The sequence below is a fragment of the Epinephelus moara genome, chromosome 11, assembly GCF_006386435.1.
Source record: "Epinephelus moara isolate mb chromosome 11, YSFRI_EMoa_1.0, whole genome shotgun sequence".
NCBI lineage: Eukaryota > Metazoa > Chordata > Actinopteri > Perciformes > Serranidae > Epinephelus > Epinephelus moara.
Window position 1 is genome coordinate 14,339,708 of NC_065516.1, and position 19,700 is coordinate 14,359,407.

The following is a 19,700-nucleotide window of genomic DNA, read 5'->3' on the forward strand; positions in this document are numbered from 1 at the left end:
CTCGAGTTTTTCCTCCTGCAGCTGGACACTTAATGTCTTTTAGGTGAATCTGGGCCACAATCAATTTATCCATTAACGTTTACAAATAAGCCGTCATGTCCACATGCTAATAAAGTCATTACCAAAGGGTCATGGGTCACAGCAACACCTAATCCAAATCTACAATTAGTTGCTCGTTTGCCATTGTAAGTGTTAATAAGTTATTGACTTGTAAAGGCTTTTACAATCATCCATCAAGTGTCCAGCTGGAGATGTTAATGAATAGTCTAGTTAATAAATGGACTCTGGTGCAGCAGAGACCCTGCAGTGTTCTGCTGGCAGTAGTGTGGAGGTAGTATTCACAACAGAAGTATTATCAGCAAAATTTTCAAGAAGGACCAAAATAAAACTGTTCATTCTGCAGAAAAATGGCCCCTGTGAGAGATATACTATTATATATGAAATTATTAGATACTGATATTGAAATACAGCAGGGTGGAAAATTCAGTATTTCCTTCTGAACTGCAGTGACCTATAGTATAAAGTAACATATAGAGGAAGCACATTAGTACTGTGTCATAGAACCTAAAGGGAGACTGCAACCATTTTCAATGTTCATGTTATTCCCGTGGTCTTAGACAGTCTAAAAATATAAGTAAACATAAACAACTCTCTCCCAAATCCAAAAGCTAGAATGCTAAAACTCAAATGTGTGATGTCATAGAATAAAAGGTATGGAGCTGCTCCACAGACAATGAATTCGGAAAGATGTTATAGATGACGTTGAAAGCACCCAGAGGACTGTTCTGAGTATATGGGTCCATTTTCTGTTTCAGGGCTGAGAACACTACTGCAGAAAAAAATAATAATTTAGGTATAAAAAGAAAACAAAACATTTTGTGGGTCCACAAAATCAGTCTCCCATTCAATGTCAATGTAGCAGCTCCAGACTTTATACTGTATGACATCACAAGTTTGAGACTTAGTTCTCTAGTTTCTGGCTTTAACAGAGAGCAGCTCATGTTCACAAATATTAATTAAACTTAAGCCATGAAAATAACATATTGGAATTCTTAATTTAGGCGATGCTCTCCTTAAAGTAAATATACTATAAATTCACTGCCTGGTGAAAATAAATACCAGCTATAGAGAGCCAACCTGGCAATTGAAAGGTTGGTATAAATGATGGCTTGTTATTGATCTTTAGAAAGCATCTGTGACTTATATATCCATACAGGAATTAGTTACAAAGTTATTTTATGAGAGGTGGCACCACAAAATCTGATAACAGCTGTAACACTAAGGGTCATGATTATGTACGGTTGTCTACCAGAGGTGAAATGTAACTAAATAGATTTACTTAAGTACTGAAAAAAAACTCTATTTGATGCTACTTTACACTACTAATCCTCTACATTTTGGTAAGACAATATTGTAGTTTTAACTCCACTACATGAATTTGACATTTCATTATTGGTAACTTTGCTGATCAAAGTTATTAATACAATAATATAAATTAATTGACAAATTAAGATGTATTATTATAGATTACGCTTCCCAGCAGCATATAAAGAAAACTAAAATTAGCTTAACATTTACCAGCTGCAATGTTGAAATGTGGATGGATAATGCATTAATAATTACAGTCCAGTAATATCATATACATTTTAAATGACATATTCAGTATACTGTGAACTTTTACACATTCTCTGATGGAATATATTTACACACACTGCACAAAATTGCACAGCTTTCTCATTCAAAAACATGTATATTTTATATATGTTATAGTATTTTTATAGAATTTCTTTTAATATCTTTATTGTATTGCTATTGCTAGGCAATTTGCCTGCAAGTGAAAAACCCACTTGGTAATAACCCTTTGTCTAATTTTGGTTAATCTGAAATTTGACATTCTGCCTAATGCTCACACTTAATGTCGGTACTTTCAGAATATTTTAAAGCTAGTACTTGTGGGGTTTTTTTCTTGGGTAAGAGTTTAAATGCAGGATTTTTGCTTGTAACAGAGTATTTCTACACTACTAATCAAGTAATAGATCTGAGTACCATTTTTGTTAACTACCCTGACAAACTCGTCTATAAATCTGAATATTAGAGAGTCAAGATGAATATTAATAATAAGATTATCTATGCACCAATATTTCTGGCACCCAGACTGAATCGAAACAGGCTACTTAACGGTTCCATCGAGTGCAAGTCAGGACTTGTAGAAACCTCCCTTCCAAAGCACTCGCCTGAGGTTTTTCCCTTTTTTTTTTTCAGTGAATAATGTGCCTCTGCATGGAAGGATTAGGCACAGAGGACCCTGCCAAGCATTAGAGTGTTACAGGAGGGATCAAGAACAAATGAGTAATGAAATGACTGACTCATTGAGACCAGTCTGAAGACGCGAGACACGGCATGTGCACTTTGGAAGGGCTGCTCGTGTTTGGGTCCCATCTCAGTCAGAGCGTGACAAAAGAATTTCCTGACATGTTTTTAATTGTTGGCTCCTCCTTGTCATGCACGTCACCCATGCAGGCAATTAGGCTCCTGTCATCCATGTCTAATAAAATGGAGATTTTGCTGCTGCATAAATGTGGCAGCACAGAGACGTCTGCAGAAGTTTTACTAGTGGGTTAGCAGTAACCATCGCAAAGGAGACTACTACGCTGTATTAACAGTAGTTTAACATATCTGCAGCTAATGACGTTACATAATCACATGGTACATTCGCTTACTGAACAGGAAGTCAATCCGAACAAAAAGACTGGTTGATATATTTATGAATTTATTATTTTCTTTACATTATCTCAACCTCTTGCTCCAGAGCCCCACCGAAAATCCCTTATAAAGAAAATGATTGTAATTCAAGGCCACAGAAGCAAGGAACCATATCCCCACGAGCAAATACAAAACAGAGTTGGTAACAGGATTGCAACACCAAAGTGAAAGCATGTCTGCCAAGTCTACACATTCAAAGACCACAAACATCAAACGTTTTTTTTTTTCCAAGCAGTCAAGGGTTTCAGTGTTCGTAGAGAAGAAAACAAACAGGACTGTTTCTAGCTGAGGAAAGATGGATATTTCCAAATGAGTACAGTATGGGTTTTTTTGTGAGTGTACAGATGCAGTCGTAATCTGCATGTTACATGTGATCCATTTACAGTACAGAAATGTTTAAGCAAGACAGCATCAAAGCTTACTGACTGAGGAGCGTATATTTTCGCCCAGGCCAAAGAGCATAACATCACAGAGTAGAAATGGTCTCTGACTTTTTTTTTCTTTAACTATATTTAATATTCATCCCCTGCTCAGTCCAATGCTCGCTGAGCTCTCTCAAGACAAAGGCCCGAAAAGATCATTGGATATCTGATTGACCAAGACAGGAAATGGAAAGTGTTTGCATTTCCTTCAGGCCTTGAAAGTGAAGACAGCACAACAATAAAACACAGGGTAAGCCTCAGTTATGGCGTTCTGCAGATTAATATGAGTAGCTGAGGGGGATGCTTTGGAAATTGCTTTGACTAGAAATGTGTCAAGGCTGACAGGTTGTTTTTTCTTCAGTTTGATCCCTATTAAGCACTTCCCTCTGATCTAATTCAATAAATGCCAAAGGGAGTTATAATAATCATATTCATCCCTGATCCTTTGGGATATGTGTCTTTGGAACCCATAAATACTTCTAACTTTCTTTCTTCTACACATAATATCTTCAGAGGTTTATATATCTTCAGAGGTTTTATGTTTCCGAGCTAATCGACTACATACAGTAAAGTTAGCTTTGGAGAATGCACTGAATCCCATATACAATCAAAGGAGTTCCTGTGAAAGTGCTAAGCCGCCGAGCCATCGTGACATCTTTGAGCTTCAAATAAAAATCCCTCCACTGATGTAATGAAAATACAATCCATATCATTCATATGTCTATATTAGAGCAATAAAGCACAGCCTTTCTTTCTCTGCTTGGCAAAAGAGTTTAAAAATTGAGGCATTTTTTAAGTTTTAAAGGGAATAGCATGCCAAGTTCAGATATTAAAGGGATAGTTCCAATTTTTTGAGGTGAGCCTGTATGGGGTACTTATTCATAAACAGTATATTACATGCAGTAGATGTCAGTCAGCTCGCAACCAGTTTGGTGAAGCAGGCAGGAGTCCAACATGGAAGCAAAGTAATGTACTGTTGTGGAGCGGTCAGCAACAAAATGTGTTGCAGCCACCAAAAAAAAAGAACTCCGCTTAAGTGTACACTATATTGAGAGTATTTTCACTGCTTTACTTTAATGTCAGACAGTGATTTGGAACAGGAAAGTTAGGCCAATACATCGCTCTCTTCACTGCCAGACTCTACTGAAAAAAACATGTATGTGTGACTTTGCCAATTTGAAGACTTAGTTCAGATTCACCAAAGTCACACAATAACACAAATTAACTGACTGATTGAAGCAGTGGTAGACCAGCAACTCCTGTGTTCGGAGAGCTAAAACTACCCTTTTTTCTCAATGGAGTCTGGCGGCTTTTACAAGAGCAAAGGTGGGGAACTGAAGTCGAAATAGGCTGTCTGATGGAAAGGTAAAGCCGTAAAAACACTCTCAGTATAGTGTCGACTCAAACTGATATTAGTTTTTTTAGGTGGGACATTTTATTTGGTGGTAAAAATACGTTTCATTGCCGACCCCCATCCATTGTGATATATTGCTTAGCTTCCTTGTCAGACTTCTGCCTGATTCTCCAAACTGGGGGCACTGCAACTGACATCTACTGTATGTAATACACTGACTATGGATAAGTACTCTATAAAATCCCACATCAAAAAATTCCATACTATCCCTTTAAATTCATAACAGCCAAATTACTCTTTGAAAATTCTCTCCCAAAGCTGCCAATTATAAGACTGTCAATAAAAACAAGTCTTATTTCTTAATGAGCATCATATTTGTTCCAAACCGGTAAGCATCTCTTGATCCACCCCCACGTCCCGAGAAAAAAATAAATAATGCCACTAATAACAGATATAGATTTTACACACACATCTCTCTAACATTAAAGATTAGTGAACAGAAAAACTCTCAATTCTCATCTTGTACTAAAACTAACAGTAAATAATCTTCACTGTGAAACTGAGCTGTTGTGGGATGCTGCAATAACAGAACAACTTCAACTCTGCATGTAACACAGCAAAGGTCTGAGGTGAGTGTGAAGGGCGGCTGGGGGGGGGGAGAAAATAACACAAGCTCCCTTCCACCTATTTTAATGTTAAGTATTCCTCCCTCACAAACATCTGTTGCTGTAGTCTGTACAACACCCAAACACACACAATAAAAAGACAGAAATGCTACTCAGTTTCTCCTCAAGTTGTGACATTATTTTTAAAATTTAAGGTCAGTGCAAAGAAAAGAAAAACTTTACAGAACTCCATGGCAGCTACAGTAAACAAGACAGCTCAGTATCAGCTGACCAGCAGCAGCATGTTAACTGGCAAACCTGGTGTAACCCAGCCTCCTCATCACACTCCCACACACGTCCTCTATTAGTCTGATGTCTTTTCGAGGCATATTTTGTCTCCACATGTTAATGTTGGCTGGTGAAATGTCCCCTTCATACATGAGATTGTACAGGTTCGTGGAGGTGGTGAACAGGAGTTGGTTGAGGGCTGCGGGTGACACAGGCACCCCCAGAAATGTGTGTATGCTCTCTGCCGTCTCCTGCGGAAAGTTGACCACATCCTCGAACCTCACTTGGAGGTAGGACTCCTCTGGGAGGCTCTCGCTGACCCTCAGCACTGCTGCGGTGTGAGCCAGCCACAGATGAGCCAGTATCAGGATGGGGTTTGTCTCTGAACGGGACAGCAGCCTCTGGATTATTTTAAATTCTGGCGCTGCAGCTGGGCACCCGTCACTGACAGCATCCTCCTTGAATATCAAGGAAAGGTGCTGCGGGATATTTTTAAGGGAGTAAAGGCTGGGTTTGCTGTTATAAACCATGAGATAAATCCACGCTCGAGGGTCTCTCACCAAGTAGATTGTCCTCAGGGAAGATCCCACAACCTCCTGAATGAAAGGCAGTTTGAGCGCCCAGCTTCCACTCCGCATGTTGAGGACCACCCTGGCGTTAGGGTACTCCGCAACATGCCGTCTCATCTCCCTCACATACTCTGCATCTCTGTCCAGACTTGCTCTCAGTTTGCCCTTCAGCTCAGATGCCGGCTCCCTCCGTCTGGATCTTTTCTTTCTGTCCCTAGAGGGGCTAACTCTCTGGGGCTGTTTGACCCTGCTGCCCTCTACCAGCTGAATATTCTGCAGGTGCAGCTTGGTGTTGTGGACCAGCGAATGCAGCCAGCCCTGAATAATCTTAAACCGTCCATGCATGGCATCTGACCTTGACCACTCGCAGGCGTCGACCAGAGAGTCAAACTCAAACTCCGTCTCAGGAATGTCCACGTGCTCGGTGGGGACTCTTATGTAAACAAAGTCCGAGCTGTTGTAGAAAAGGTGCTTGAGTATTTCTGATCCCGATCCAGGAAGGGTTGTTATGACGACAGTGGGGAGGGGGAGCCGGTGCTGTTCATACAGTCTGATTTGTTTGTTTACTTCGCTTTTGGCACCCGCACCTTTCCATTTTACCCCACAGAGAAGCTGATCGCAGCTGTTAGACACAAACAGCAGCTCAGCTATCCACAGAATGAGCACAGAGAGGAGGGCGTAACGCATCAGCCTGCCGAAGCACACATAAAACTTTCTCTGCATGGTCAAAAATCCTATGGCCACGCAGAGAACAACCCCAGCTATCACATTGACTGTGAACCCAAAGTCAAACAGCTGATTATCACTGCTGATTTGTTTGGGGATCAGTTGAGTCCCAAGGCCATATCGAGTGATTTGATATCTATCCTCAACTTTGCAGTGACCTCCAAATCCTAAATATGCCAACCTCGCACCTATGTCTTTATAGTTTGTTGCAATAGAAACTATCCTCTCTGTGTTATTTACAGTTAAAGAAAGTCTCACTCCATTCTTGCTATTATCCACAAATCTACAGTTGGACACTTTGACATAAGGCCCATGTAAGACGTACGCTACTCGACTGACTGTGCCTGCCATCGGAAAAGTGACATTGACATACTGAGTCCACCTCTTTTTAAACTCAGCCGCCTGCTCTGCCTCTTGTATCCGTGTATCAGGGCTGTGACCCTGGCTGTCGAACCAGAACATTTTATAATGAGCGTCCCACACATCCATCATGGCGCCATTATACCTGTCCATGAATCTGAAAGGAACGTATTTAAAGTCAATGTCAAGATTGTGGAAAAAAGCGCTGAGGGACTTCACAGGTGAATCACTCAACTTCTCTACGTGGTCAAGCACCAGCAGAGTCTGTGAGTTCAGCAGAACTAAAGCTCTGTACACACTCTTTAATCTCATAGCAGGGGAATAAGCTGATACCGCCTCCCCACTCACAAACATGGTGTCCCTGTGTGAGGAGGCGACAATCACCTCCCCTCTGGCATCACCCACCCCCTCATCAGTCCATCGCAGCCACTTAGCGCACTCACCCAACTGACCCTCCCACGGATTGTTACACTGGCTGGTAGGAGATGGACTGAACACCAAAACATTGTTAAGATAGCTGTACTTTGGACCGTAAAGTGCTTCAGACACAAATACCTGCCCATTAGGAGCAAATGTGAAAGAGTTCTGATCAGGGTGCTCGTGACCTGGGTTAAAGCTGTTCCAGCCCTCCACCCAGGAGTAAGGCTTGTCATGAACAATGTCATAGACTGCACGGCCACCCAGCTTGCCAGACTTAAAGGACACAAAAGTATTACCCTGACCGTTCGGTAGCCCTGCCCCGTAGGTAACCACACCCCAGTTTGAGAAAATATGCATCCTTGCTTTTCCAAAGTCATGGGGAGGCTGCGGCATGAGGTGGGAGTTGTACCAGATGTACTCTGTGTGAAGTGTAGCCCAGCGCTGGGCGGACGACTGCCCCATGGGACCATCTTTGGGTCGGTGCTTTCTAATCTGTTGAGCCAGCCAGTTTCCCGTCCCGTTCCTCATGACGAATGTGTCGAGGAAAACGAGCTGGCTCTCCGGACCATAAAACCAGTTGTAGTTGGAGTCAGCGATGCCGACAGTTCTCTGAAATCCCGGCAACAGAGTGGCGTAATAAAACCAGAAGTGTCCCCGCAGCCAGTTGTTCTGCAGGTTGTCAATGTTGAAATGGCGTTGAGCTAAGAAGACATACTGTGTGATGGACTTGGCTGTGTAGCTCCCATAGGCTACCCCCTCATCCAGAGACCCATCAACAACATGGTTTAAGAGAAACATAGTTTTCTCCATGTAGTTCACTGCCACTTGTTTCCAGATCATTGACTCCGGGTCGTTGTGTGATCCAACCACTATAGCACCAGTCAAGGTGGCTAATATGTTTGTGGTCTGATGATTCTGGAGATACTGTTTTCCCCATCCCCTGTACTTTGAGAGCTCAAACAGCTCCTCTGTCTCAGAGCGAATTTTCTTGAGGTAAACATCCCGCCGCCGCTCATCCAGGTAGGAGTAAATAAAGTCATAAGCAGTAGCAAACCCAGTGAGAGAGTGCGCCATGGGGACCTCATCGTTAGGGGCACTGGTTACCCTCCAGTCTGGGTATGCAGCCATCCTATCCATAAACTTGATAAGAAACTGCAGGGCAGCAGAGTCCTCTGGGCACAACAGGCAATAGAGAGCCAGGGGAGGCAGGTTGTTCCCATAAATCTCATTCCACTTGCTTGTAAACTCTGCATGTTTCACAGGGGGCATGTAAAAGGGGACATTAGACAACATGGTGAGCGCAGCAGCCCGGATGACTTTAAATATGTGACTGTGGGTGGTGGAGGACCTTTGCCTCAAGTGCAACACATCCACTTGGTTAAAATATAGGTTGGGATGGGAATCAGTAGACTGGAGTTTCCACTGCTCGGTCGCTCTGGCTTGTGTGAGCTTGACCTGCAGCAAGTCATCTGTAAAAATGTCTCTGTCTGTGGCGTTGAAGACCCCAGAGAAAGCTGTCCCCACTGCAAACAGCGGGAGTATAAAAACTGAATACACAACCCAGTTCACTGCCATGTTGCCGGGCATTTGGGGGTACATTTTACTGCATTTAGAAATGAGGCAACTGATTGTTTTCTTCCTTAAAAATGTTGTCGTAACGTCCCATAACTCCAGAGTAAAAGTCCAGGTGGGATATATTTGTTGGAGGTGCAAGAGTTCAAAAAATGTATATTTTATAAGACGAGTGATGCAATATCAAAGTCCCATGCATGATAGTCAGGGAAAAAAACTTTAGTGCAAACACACACTGTCCACATCCACTTGTAACAATCTTGGAACACTTTGCAAAGGCAACAAAACGCATCACATTAAATATACATAAATGTCTGATGGTAGGAGCTTTCAGGTCTGTTTTGAATTTAAATCCAAGAGAAGAAATCCTGCACGCTCTCCTCCGTCCTCATAGTAATACGTGTGCTCGTGAAGACTGGCAATCTCCCCCCCTCGCGTGCGCCAGTAAGTCATATTGATCTCCTCCCCAAAACATTTCCTCTCGGACAAACATCAGTCAGCCCCAGTCTGTGTCCGGTCCAATCACAGCCACCCAAAGGCACCGTGTGCAGCCCGACCGAGCCGCAACATCCACGGACATGAACCTCAGCGAACAACGCATCTCCGCAGATAACATTGCTCGGTGTCCCCCGCTGCAGACTCCAAACTGCCTGCTGCTTAAAATTGCAAATCCTGATCGGGGAATTGATCTGTTTGCATTGTTAAATCCGGTAATCTCCTTCTTGTTGTAGCTCCACGCTTCTTATCTGCGCCGATTAGTATGGTGAAGTCCGAAAAGGAGGAAAGTTGTCGTCACTCCTCAAGTATTCAAAGAATGAGACATTTTTCGGCTTGTCCGCAGGAAAACAGTAACTCAGCCTCCCGGGTGATGGATAATCCACATGGAAATGTACTGTATCTGTCGGGATGTTTATGTATCCGCTGCCGATTGAGAGACACATCTCACAAGTAAAGCTGTGTATGTGCGAGTAATCTCCGGACGCGTCTCCGTTGTGTCTCCCCCCGACTGTTCAACACAGTCAGTTTGATTGTTTTTCCTGCACTGGATGGAAAATTTCCACTGTACAAACTGTAGAGGGAGCCGTGACTTCAGAAGCCCAGCCTCATCTCTCATGTGGAGAGAGTGGGAAGGCTGAATATTCATTTCATGAGATCTGTGTCTCTCTCATTACTGGTTGACTGATGTTAAATTCCTGCTCAACATTAAGACACAGGCTACACGTGCAAAATCATACAAGCGATGATGAAATTAAAACACTCCTTTTTGCCTCAACTAAAAATATGCACTGTCCTTAAAATACACACAAGTTGTTGTTCTGTGCAGTAGGCACACGGCTGATATTAAAGGGATAGTTCAACATTTTTTGAAAATACACTCAGATGACAAAATTGATGAATGAATCTACAGCCAGCAGTTCTGCCTCCAAATTTAGAGAGCAGTAAGGCAACTACAGAAACAGTAATATTACTCGTCGGATGTAGATTGTGCCCATAGACCCAATTATTGTTAGTAAACTGTATGATGTTTTTCTGGTGGGTGGGACTTAGCTGGAGGCAAAACGAGCCCGGTCTCACTTGGAAGTTGTCGAAATCCAGTGCTTGGGCAGTGACTTGCAGTGTCAGGAACCAATGTAAAAAAAAATTTGCAATGTAATTAATGTCAGCATGATACGTCTCTGGTTGCCGTTGTAGTTTTATTTTTTTTTAATTAAATTTTTATATACTTTATTAATCCCCGAGGGGAAATCCATTTTTTCACTCTTGTTGTCAATTACACACAGGTCCGAACACACACATGCACAAACAGGACATACATGCACTAAGTGGAGAGATGTCAGAGGTGAGAGGGCTGCCCATGACAGGCCAACAACCAATGCACCCATGGGTACCTTGCCTGTGGACATGGAAAGTCCATGACCAAATGTCACTATGTGACGAGATTAAAAAAAATTCTCTACACACATTAGCCAGCGCTAGATAGTGAATTCTTTTGGGCTTGTTTTGGACAGTGTAGGACGATGATGTGAGTGGTGCGTTCAGAAACACTCATTCCAAGTGGAGCGCACTCTGGTACAAACCGAACCGCTCATAGCGCTGTTTGAATGTACTGATTCGTTATCAAGAGCCCCGCACTCTCAGAGTGGCAAAGCACGCCCTTGGCACTCTGTCTGGGGAGATGGACCAGCAGAGCGCCGTTCTTTAATACATATAGAAATATAACAGGAGGACGAAGGACAACTCTTGAACACGTTCCTCCAGGTTTTTTTTTTTTTTTGCTATCAAAGCTAACATTAGCTAATGTGCTAAAAAGTTAGCGTTAAAAAGAAATCCAATATTTCTCTTAATACCTCCACAATTTCTGATTAGGTGGACATGATAACAGTAAATACTTTTTCCCTAACCTGACATGAAGTGTGCGCTGCACATGTGAGCAGTGTTGATGACCACCTCCATCCAGTCATCTTATTGTATTTAACCATAGTTGTCCAATTCCTAATCTGTCAAACTATTTCTTTAAGACCCTGTCTAGGTGTGTACAGATATTTTTGAAAACTGATATTTTCCCATATGTTTTTACCTCTCATCCACACGCAAACAGTTTAGGTCACTAAAAGTGACCTAAGTGAGTTTTTTAACTGTCTTCTAAGATGAAGATTTTTCTGAAACTCCAGTTACTTTGTATCTGAGTGGACATGTACAGTGGAGCATTTGGAAAACGATGACGTCCTCTCCTAATTTTTTTATTTATTTTTTTTAAGATATTTTTCTGGGCATTTTAGCCTTTAATTGACAGGACAGGTGAGTGTGAAAGGGGGAGAGAGAGAGAGGGAGTAACATGCAGCAAAGGGCCGAGGGCTGGACTCGAACCTGGGCCGCTGCGGCAACAGCCTTGTACATGGGGCGCCTGCTCTATCCACTAAGCCACTGACGCCCCGTCCTCTCCTAAATTTGTGCATGTCCATTGTTGCTTTATGTAATAATCATGTGCCAGAAACAATGACAGCAACGAAGCACTACCGGATTGTTTACATTTTGTAAGCACTGCTTGGTCTAGTGACTACTTTACACTTAAAGCCACAGTGTGTAGGAATTTCTCCCATCTAACGCTGCATGCATATATTGCATTCAAACGAATAGCACACTCTTGCGCCTCACTGTTTCAAACGCGTATTGCAACAACGGTAGCCGCTGTGTACCAAAAAGCTATGATAACACTGACAAACCATGTCATCCGATACTTCATGGAGTATTCATTCAGGCTCCTACACAGACACACGCAACGCGAGTTGACAAACCCCCTGCTATTAGCGGCTAACAGCCAACAGCTAACAGCGCAGTGATGCGAGGAGAGGGATGAGCTGTGTGAGGTTGAGCCACTTGTCGCTGTTAGCTGTAGGCTACCCCGGCTACAACGCCGGTCACATTGCCTTTTTGATTTCCTTTTGCGATTTCTTGGCGACAAGGATTCCATCTCCCGTGATGCTGCACATGCATGATCCTGCATTACGCTCAAAGAGTGGGACTTTGTTATGCTGCAGTACTGCTGGTGTAGTAGCAAAGCGCCTCCTTCGGCTTCTCAGTCACGCAGCGCTGGCTTGGCTCTCAACGAAAACGCAGAAGGCGGGGCTGTATGTCCCTTGCTGGCGGATGTATTCTCAAGATGCTGTATGTCCCTTGCTGGCGGATGTATTCTCAAGATGGCGAAACGTTATGGAACCCCCCCAAACGACTTATCCGCACAATGTACAAACAAATCCGAAAATCTCCTTTTACGAGAATAAGTCAGATTATTGGTGGAGGTAATAATACACCAATGATGACATATTTATGAATGCAGACATCATTTTTTGCCAATAAACAAATGAACATGTTACAGAATGTCCCTTTAAAGTTAGTATTGCTGCTACAGTCTTGCACATGTCTGATTTTTGAGACCTGCTCCTGAACCACCCGCCCTGCCGCCCACACATTATAAAAAACATGCACCTTTTAAAACAATTCAGTGAGGCAGTAAGTTTAAAGGGATCACTTAAGAACATTTTGATACATTTGAAGATAATATATTTTTATATATTTTTAAATGAAAGTAATTCAGGAAACACAATTTAAATGAATATTTGTTGCTTTTCTCATTAAGTTGGCATGCACATCTTCACGGTTAACATGTCTATTAGTCACCTGATTGAAGTGGCTCTACTTCAGCTGGCACAGAAGATGGATCCAACACACAAAGCAAAATCAGTAATCAGTAATCAGGTCATCTGACCCGCATGTTCTTTGTTTAACTCCAAACCACATCTGGGAAAAAAAAAATAAAATAAAATAAAATACCACCAGCAAATCACCTTTCAAATGGGTCACTCTGCGGGTACCACTTCACGGACAGATGCGTGTGCTGCACCCAACGTTTTACGTGGTCCACTTTAGCGTCCACATTTTAAAGTCTAAATTTCCATTAATTTATTACTCAGTCAGAGCCAGGCCAGCTGTGCCCTGCTTCCAGTCTGTCATACTTGCCAACATTGGGTTGTGAAAAACAGGGAGATTTTTTTCATTGGTATATTGGCCCAAGGAACAAGGTTCCTTCGCCAGGTGTGCGTATAATTGTCGTCATTTCTTGCCTTGTATTTTAAACCTGATGAAGGAAACTTGTTCTGAAAATGTTGTTTCTTTGATATTCAATAAATGATTCTGTTTACCATTGAGGGCAATGAAAAAATGAGCAGTTTTAATTGTTGAAATGAGTACCAGAAGGCTAAATAATAAGGTGGTTACATTGCAATGCATTTAGTATGCAATATTTATTGCACATCAAATTAAAAAGTGTGTGCCACTGACTGTGCAAATCAACATTGCAAGCCTTGCAAAACGCATGGTGGGTACTACACCGGCTGGCTCTAACCCAGGGGAAGGTCTCGGTCCACGCTGTGTTGAATCTGGAAGCATATTTCTTTTTTTCTTTTTCAGTTTTTCTTTTCTTCGGAGGAGTGTCAGGTGTCTCTCTTTCTCTAACAATCTCTGTCTCGGCGCTGAACTGAGCGGAAGACAGAAACCAGCAAGTGACTTCTTCTTCTTCTTCTTCTTCTTCCTCTTCTTCTTTTCCGGCAACACTACTTGGCGTATCACTAGGGTTGCCACCTTGGATTTGTGAAAAAAAGGGACACTTGACCAAATGTTTGAGGCGGAGGGCTCGGCCATTATTACCAGTTCAGACTGACCAATGAACATGAAATTCGGACATAGGAGACCAGATTTGCCATCATTACATGTCCTTCTATGTGCCTGTATTTTATATTAATTTTTATATCAATGAAAAAAACAAATCTGTGTTACTAAATTCTTACATTTTTACATGTATCTCAGCATAGCAAGTTGGAAGTTGACATATTCTGCCATATCTGAAGAGGGGAGACTCTCTGGAATCTGGCAATATAAGAACCATGATGGTGGGACATTCTGTCACTTCACAGCTGTCCAAAACATGTGGTTTGTGCCAGGCGGACATGATTGACAGTATTTTTTCATTATTGCAAGAAATTCCTTTGACTCATTCACAAGTCAAAAATGTGTTTTATCTGAAAGAAACATGCAATATTTACATCTAAGATCATAGAAAAATAGTCAACCAAGTGCAATGATGTCCTCCAAGATAATATTTGCCACTTTGATTGCAGTAAAAAAAAAAAAAAAAAAGGGCATTGGTGGGGGGGCACGTGTCCCCCTCAATGTATATGGTGACTACGGCCCTGTCATGCATGCATAATTAGGCTACAGTTGTCTGGGTGCGCAAAGGTGAAGTGGCTGGTCTTGTCATACAAAGTTTGATGGAGTGTCAACTGGACAATATGGAGATATTTGCATCTTGAAAGCCGGACTACAAATGTGGATAGACAGGGAGAAACACACGCAAGCCTAAGACGTGGTAAGATAGAATATTCCTCACTATATAAAGTGACTGATAACAAGATCTGTATCATGAGTTGTAAAGAAATTCGTCAGGTTTTTATTTTGTAGACAATTAATCTGGATTTATAGCGTGATGGGATGACAGCACAATGATGTGTGTGGAATCAAAGCTCTAGTCCGGCGCTTTCATGTGATATGCGTGGCATTTCTGTGCGACCCTGCATTCGCAAGTAATCCATCTAAGAGTAATGTGTGTGCAGAGCTGTATGAAAGCTCTGTTATACATAATTTTAGTGTAACTTTATCTTTTTTTTTCGCTGTGAAAACATTCGGAAAGCTACGATTCCGCTGTTTCACGTGATATGCGTGGCTTCTCGCTATGACGCGCGGTCGCGGAGAAAAACCATAGAGAAGAACAGGTGTGAATTTGGGTCTATGCGTCGTTCTGGATGGACTCCTTGGCCTGCTGCTGCATTTTCCCCAAAAAACGGGACAAATTGTGTCCCGGGAGAGATTTTTTTTTTCCCGGGACAGCTGATGAAAAAAGAGAACAATTCTGGGAAAAACGGGACGGGTGGCAACTCTATGTATCACTGCCTCCAGCAAGTGATTGAGTCACGTCACCGGCTTGCCTCATACGCGCAGGCAGGCCAGGGTTGCCAGATACTGCGACAAATATCCCCCACAATATTACTTGTTACCTTCACTGTAAAATCGGGAGATTAGCGGGAGAAATTACTGACCTGGAGCATCGCGGGAGATAGGGTTAAACATCGGGAGTCTCCCGCGTGAATCGGGAGAGTTGGCAAGTATGGTCTGTATGCTAAGCTAACCAGCTACTGGCTGTGGGCCCTCATATTTAACAGATACTGTATAAGAGTGGTATTTGGTCTTCTCATCTAATTCTTGGCAAGAAAATCTTATGAGATACTGGAACTCTAAAACAAAACTATCCTTGTTAGAAATTACTCTGTGAGTCACTATCATTAGGCTTGACATTTATACCAGCATTTGGAGTGGCACAATATGAACTCATATTGTGAAAACAATAATCATTACAGGCTAGATCTCATTAACATGTTTAATTTGAAATGAACCCTCTTTTTTCCCCCAAACTGTCTCTTTACACCCTTTTATCTTCAGTCTCAGTTGCATGTCTTTGTAACACATTTCCTGAGGCCACAGAATAAGGCATCCAATAACCTCAAAAGCATCTTCCCTTAGAGAACTGTGTGACATTTGCCTGTCCTAACACGAGGCTCTGTGCTCTCATTGATCACCTCATTCTGTGTATATTAGGTTTCTGTGCAGCATCTTCATTTAACCGATGGATCGCTTTTTCTATCCCCAGTCCACATGTGTCTTCTGCAGCATGCTATCCCCCACAGCGAACACTGTTGCATGATGTTTTTTTTCTCTTTCCCCTCAGTTCAAAAGCACACGCTACAGGCACACAGTTGGCCTTATCAGGATGGCTGCAGGAGACACGAGCAGTAATCTCTCTTAGGACGAGAAGTCTTCAATATGGAGAGGAGATGCACTGCAAAAAAGCTGCCTCAATTTAAACACTGATAATAATCTTGAGCTCACATCAGTCATTTCACTTCATAAAAAAGTCAAACTACAGAAATCAAGAAAATGCTCAAAACTTTGTAAGTAGATTTGTGTAAAACTCACTACAAGAAAGAAGTGGTCAGACTTCCCAACAGATTTTGTTCTTAGCATAGTATGTTCCCACTCTGCCCACTTTGCAAAGGAACAAATCAGCACTAACCTGCCCTTTTTCGCCTTATAATTCATTATAATTACATAATCTGATAATATCTATAATTATGTCATTATTTCTGTACTGTGCATGACTTCTATTCCTGCACAAAGTGGTTACTGGTGGGCAGAGCAAGTTCATTTTCACAACACAGACTTTCTTATTTTTCAGAATAAAATCAAAGTACTAAGGGGAGCCATAAAGTGAAATTCAGTGTTGCTGCAGTTCCCCATAAAACCATTGAAAAACAACTACAAAGTCTGTACAGCTACACCACACGACTAAAACCATGACTTCAGCCAATGAAAATTTCAATTTCTTTCACAAAATACAAAAACACCAATGCAGAAATTATGGTGGTATAAGTACATAACCTTAGTGAATATTTGCTCCACATTGTATAAAATACTACAATAAGACTAAGGTTTTTTAATTTCTGTCACGTTTGCTTGATTGACTGGAGCTTCACAGTATCAGCCCATTTTGTTTATTTCTTGTCCCAACTTCAATCGTGCTCTGCCTTAAACTGGCCAAATTTGGATTTTTTTGGCAGTAAGATGGCAGCAAGATGCTCATGTTTGTGCATGAGTGTCCTTTCAGAAACCTAAAAGAGAGAGATAACTGAGGCTTAGCTTTAGTAGCTATGGGCTACATCCAAAACCAACGTAACATGATTAAATAACAGTCTTATTTATGAGTTTTGTTACAGTTTTATACGGTTATACATAATGAAGTAGCGTATTTTGAAGAAGGAAACTGAACCCAAACTAATGGCTTATCGTCCAGTGGCTAATGCTTCAGCCACCAGCTCTTCTCCTCCTCAGCATTTGACATTTATATCTTTTGTCAGAGCATTAAATTTGCATATTTGCTCCAAAATCTGAGCCACTATTCTGCATCCTGCATCTCTGAAGAGAAAAGTATTGTTGCATTTCTGTGGGCTATGGGTTTTAACCACACTATGCTTCTGGCTACACCCCTCAGTGATGTCAAGGATGGTATTTCTTCTTTGGCTGCAGCAGCTTATGACCATAAAATTATTGCCTGGTCTAAGCACAAATGTTTGAGGAAAATATATTCCTATTCACTCCCCCTCCATCACCTTTTAATGTGCTTGATGTCGCTATGCTCACTTATCAAGTTACATATTGCCAGTAATCACAGCAGTTCTCAGATGCAATTTTCATGTTAGTCAGTGGCATTCGTGACTTTGGTTCACAGTAAGTTCAGTCCTCATTGATGAAGACTGTTCTTGTGGGGCTTTTTATTTAACAACATATCATGTGTATTATTCAGAAATAGCAAACTTTAAATGTTAACTGTTTTATGATGCTTAAAGGGTAAATTCATTATTTTAACATAGACCCTATTTTCCCTTGTTTATGTGTCTAAGTGACTACTGGGAACAATCATTTTTGAAACTGGGCCAGCAATGTGTGAGAGGGCTGCAGCCGGCTGTAATGTAACCACTCAGGGCATTTGTGCACCATTAATGTACGTCCACTAAAAGTGCTTGTTTTTTGGCCACTGACGTTTGCGTTTGACAACATGATGGAAAGGATCCCTACAGAGAAAGACCTTTCTATTAAAGAGTTAGATCCCTTTTTAAAACCAGAAACAGCCCTGAAATTGCTATTGCCAAACCCACTATTCCAATTAAATAAACAATAGTTTGATCTCTGTAGAACACACTGCATTCAAAGTTGACAAAGAACAAAGTAAAACTTACAAAAATCTTCTTGGTTTGTCTTTCCACAGTTCCAACAATCACCAAGTCTGATTTGGTTGAAATAAACCATTAATTCAGACAGTTAGACGTGACAATATGCTGGCCCTAGGCATGCTAAAATTTCAGCTTACTGAAATGGAGTCTGGCAGGTTTGGCTTTAGTAATTTAGGGGCTGTTGGTTAAACAACAAAGATCTTACTCTTTAACAAAAAGAGCAAGCTAGGGATCCTTTCTATAATGTTGTCAGAAACTTAGGGTGCTTTCACATCTGCCGTTTGGTTTGGTTCAATCAAACTCAAGTTCGTTTGCCCCCTACGTGCGGTTCATTTGGGCAGGTGTGAACACAGCAATCGCACTCGGGTGTGCACCAAAACAACCAGACCGAGACCTCCTTGAACAAGTGGTCTCGGTCTGGTTACAAACGAACTCGTTTGTGGGTAGAACGTGTTCTGACCTTGATCCAAACCAACTGCAGTCACATGACACATTGTTTGGGTTAGACATGATCATGTTACAGTCCTGGAGGATTATTAATGTGCACCTCCTCCTGTACTGCCTTAATATCCACATTCAGCACATCCAATGCATCACAACATTGTTTTCTAGTTGGAGCCGCGCCTCGTTTTCAAACTGTATGGTTTGACTAAAATGAACAATGACAGCATTATAGTCCACGATGAGCAGCGCTAAAATCAGCCTGCGTAGTTGTCCCTCCATTGTGACATTAGAAAGTGTCACATTTATCTTGTAAGTGTACTCTTCTTCAATGTTTTGTTTACTTCCTGGATTTTTCCCGCATTGAATCTCTGACCAATCAAGAGCAGCTTTCCCACTCAAGTCATTTTATCTGGTCCGTTTGTAAATGCTGCCGTGAGAACATGAACCAACTCTAGGCAATTATACAACTTTGTAACAAAATTAGTCCCTGATTTGGACCAAAGCAACACAACTCTAGGTCTGAAAGCACCGTTATTTAAATCATCAAATAATGAATTTGCAGAGAGTCTTAGCTACCAAACTGGTTAAGCAACTAAGCTGCTGCTTTGTTCCAGCTAATGTTATTGCTAGCTAACTATAAAGCAGGGCAATGTGATAACAGCTGTAACGGCTAATCTCTATGAAATGATATGTTCAAATGTATGCAGAATCTGTGGGCAACGGGACAAGAATTTGGCATCTAAAGCATTCTGGTTTATGTTTTCAGTCAGAGTTAACACTGT

General features: G+C 41.7%; 1 protein-coding gene across 1 annotated transcript; it reads right to left on the reverse strand.

Annotated features, from left to right (window-relative positions):
• Positions 1-2,762: 2,762 nt before the first annotated feature.
• LOC126398015 (dermatan-sulfate epimerase-like protein) lies at positions 2,763-10,077 on the reverse strand. Its single transcript, XM_050057178.1, has one exon. It carries the CDS (start codon positions 9,104-9,106, stop codon positions 5,450-5,452), a length of 3,657 nt encoding a protein of 1,218 aa, XP_049913135.1. The 5' UTR covers positions 9,107-10,077; the 3' UTR covers positions 2,763-5,449.
• Positions 10,078-19,700: the final 9,623 nt, after the last annotated feature.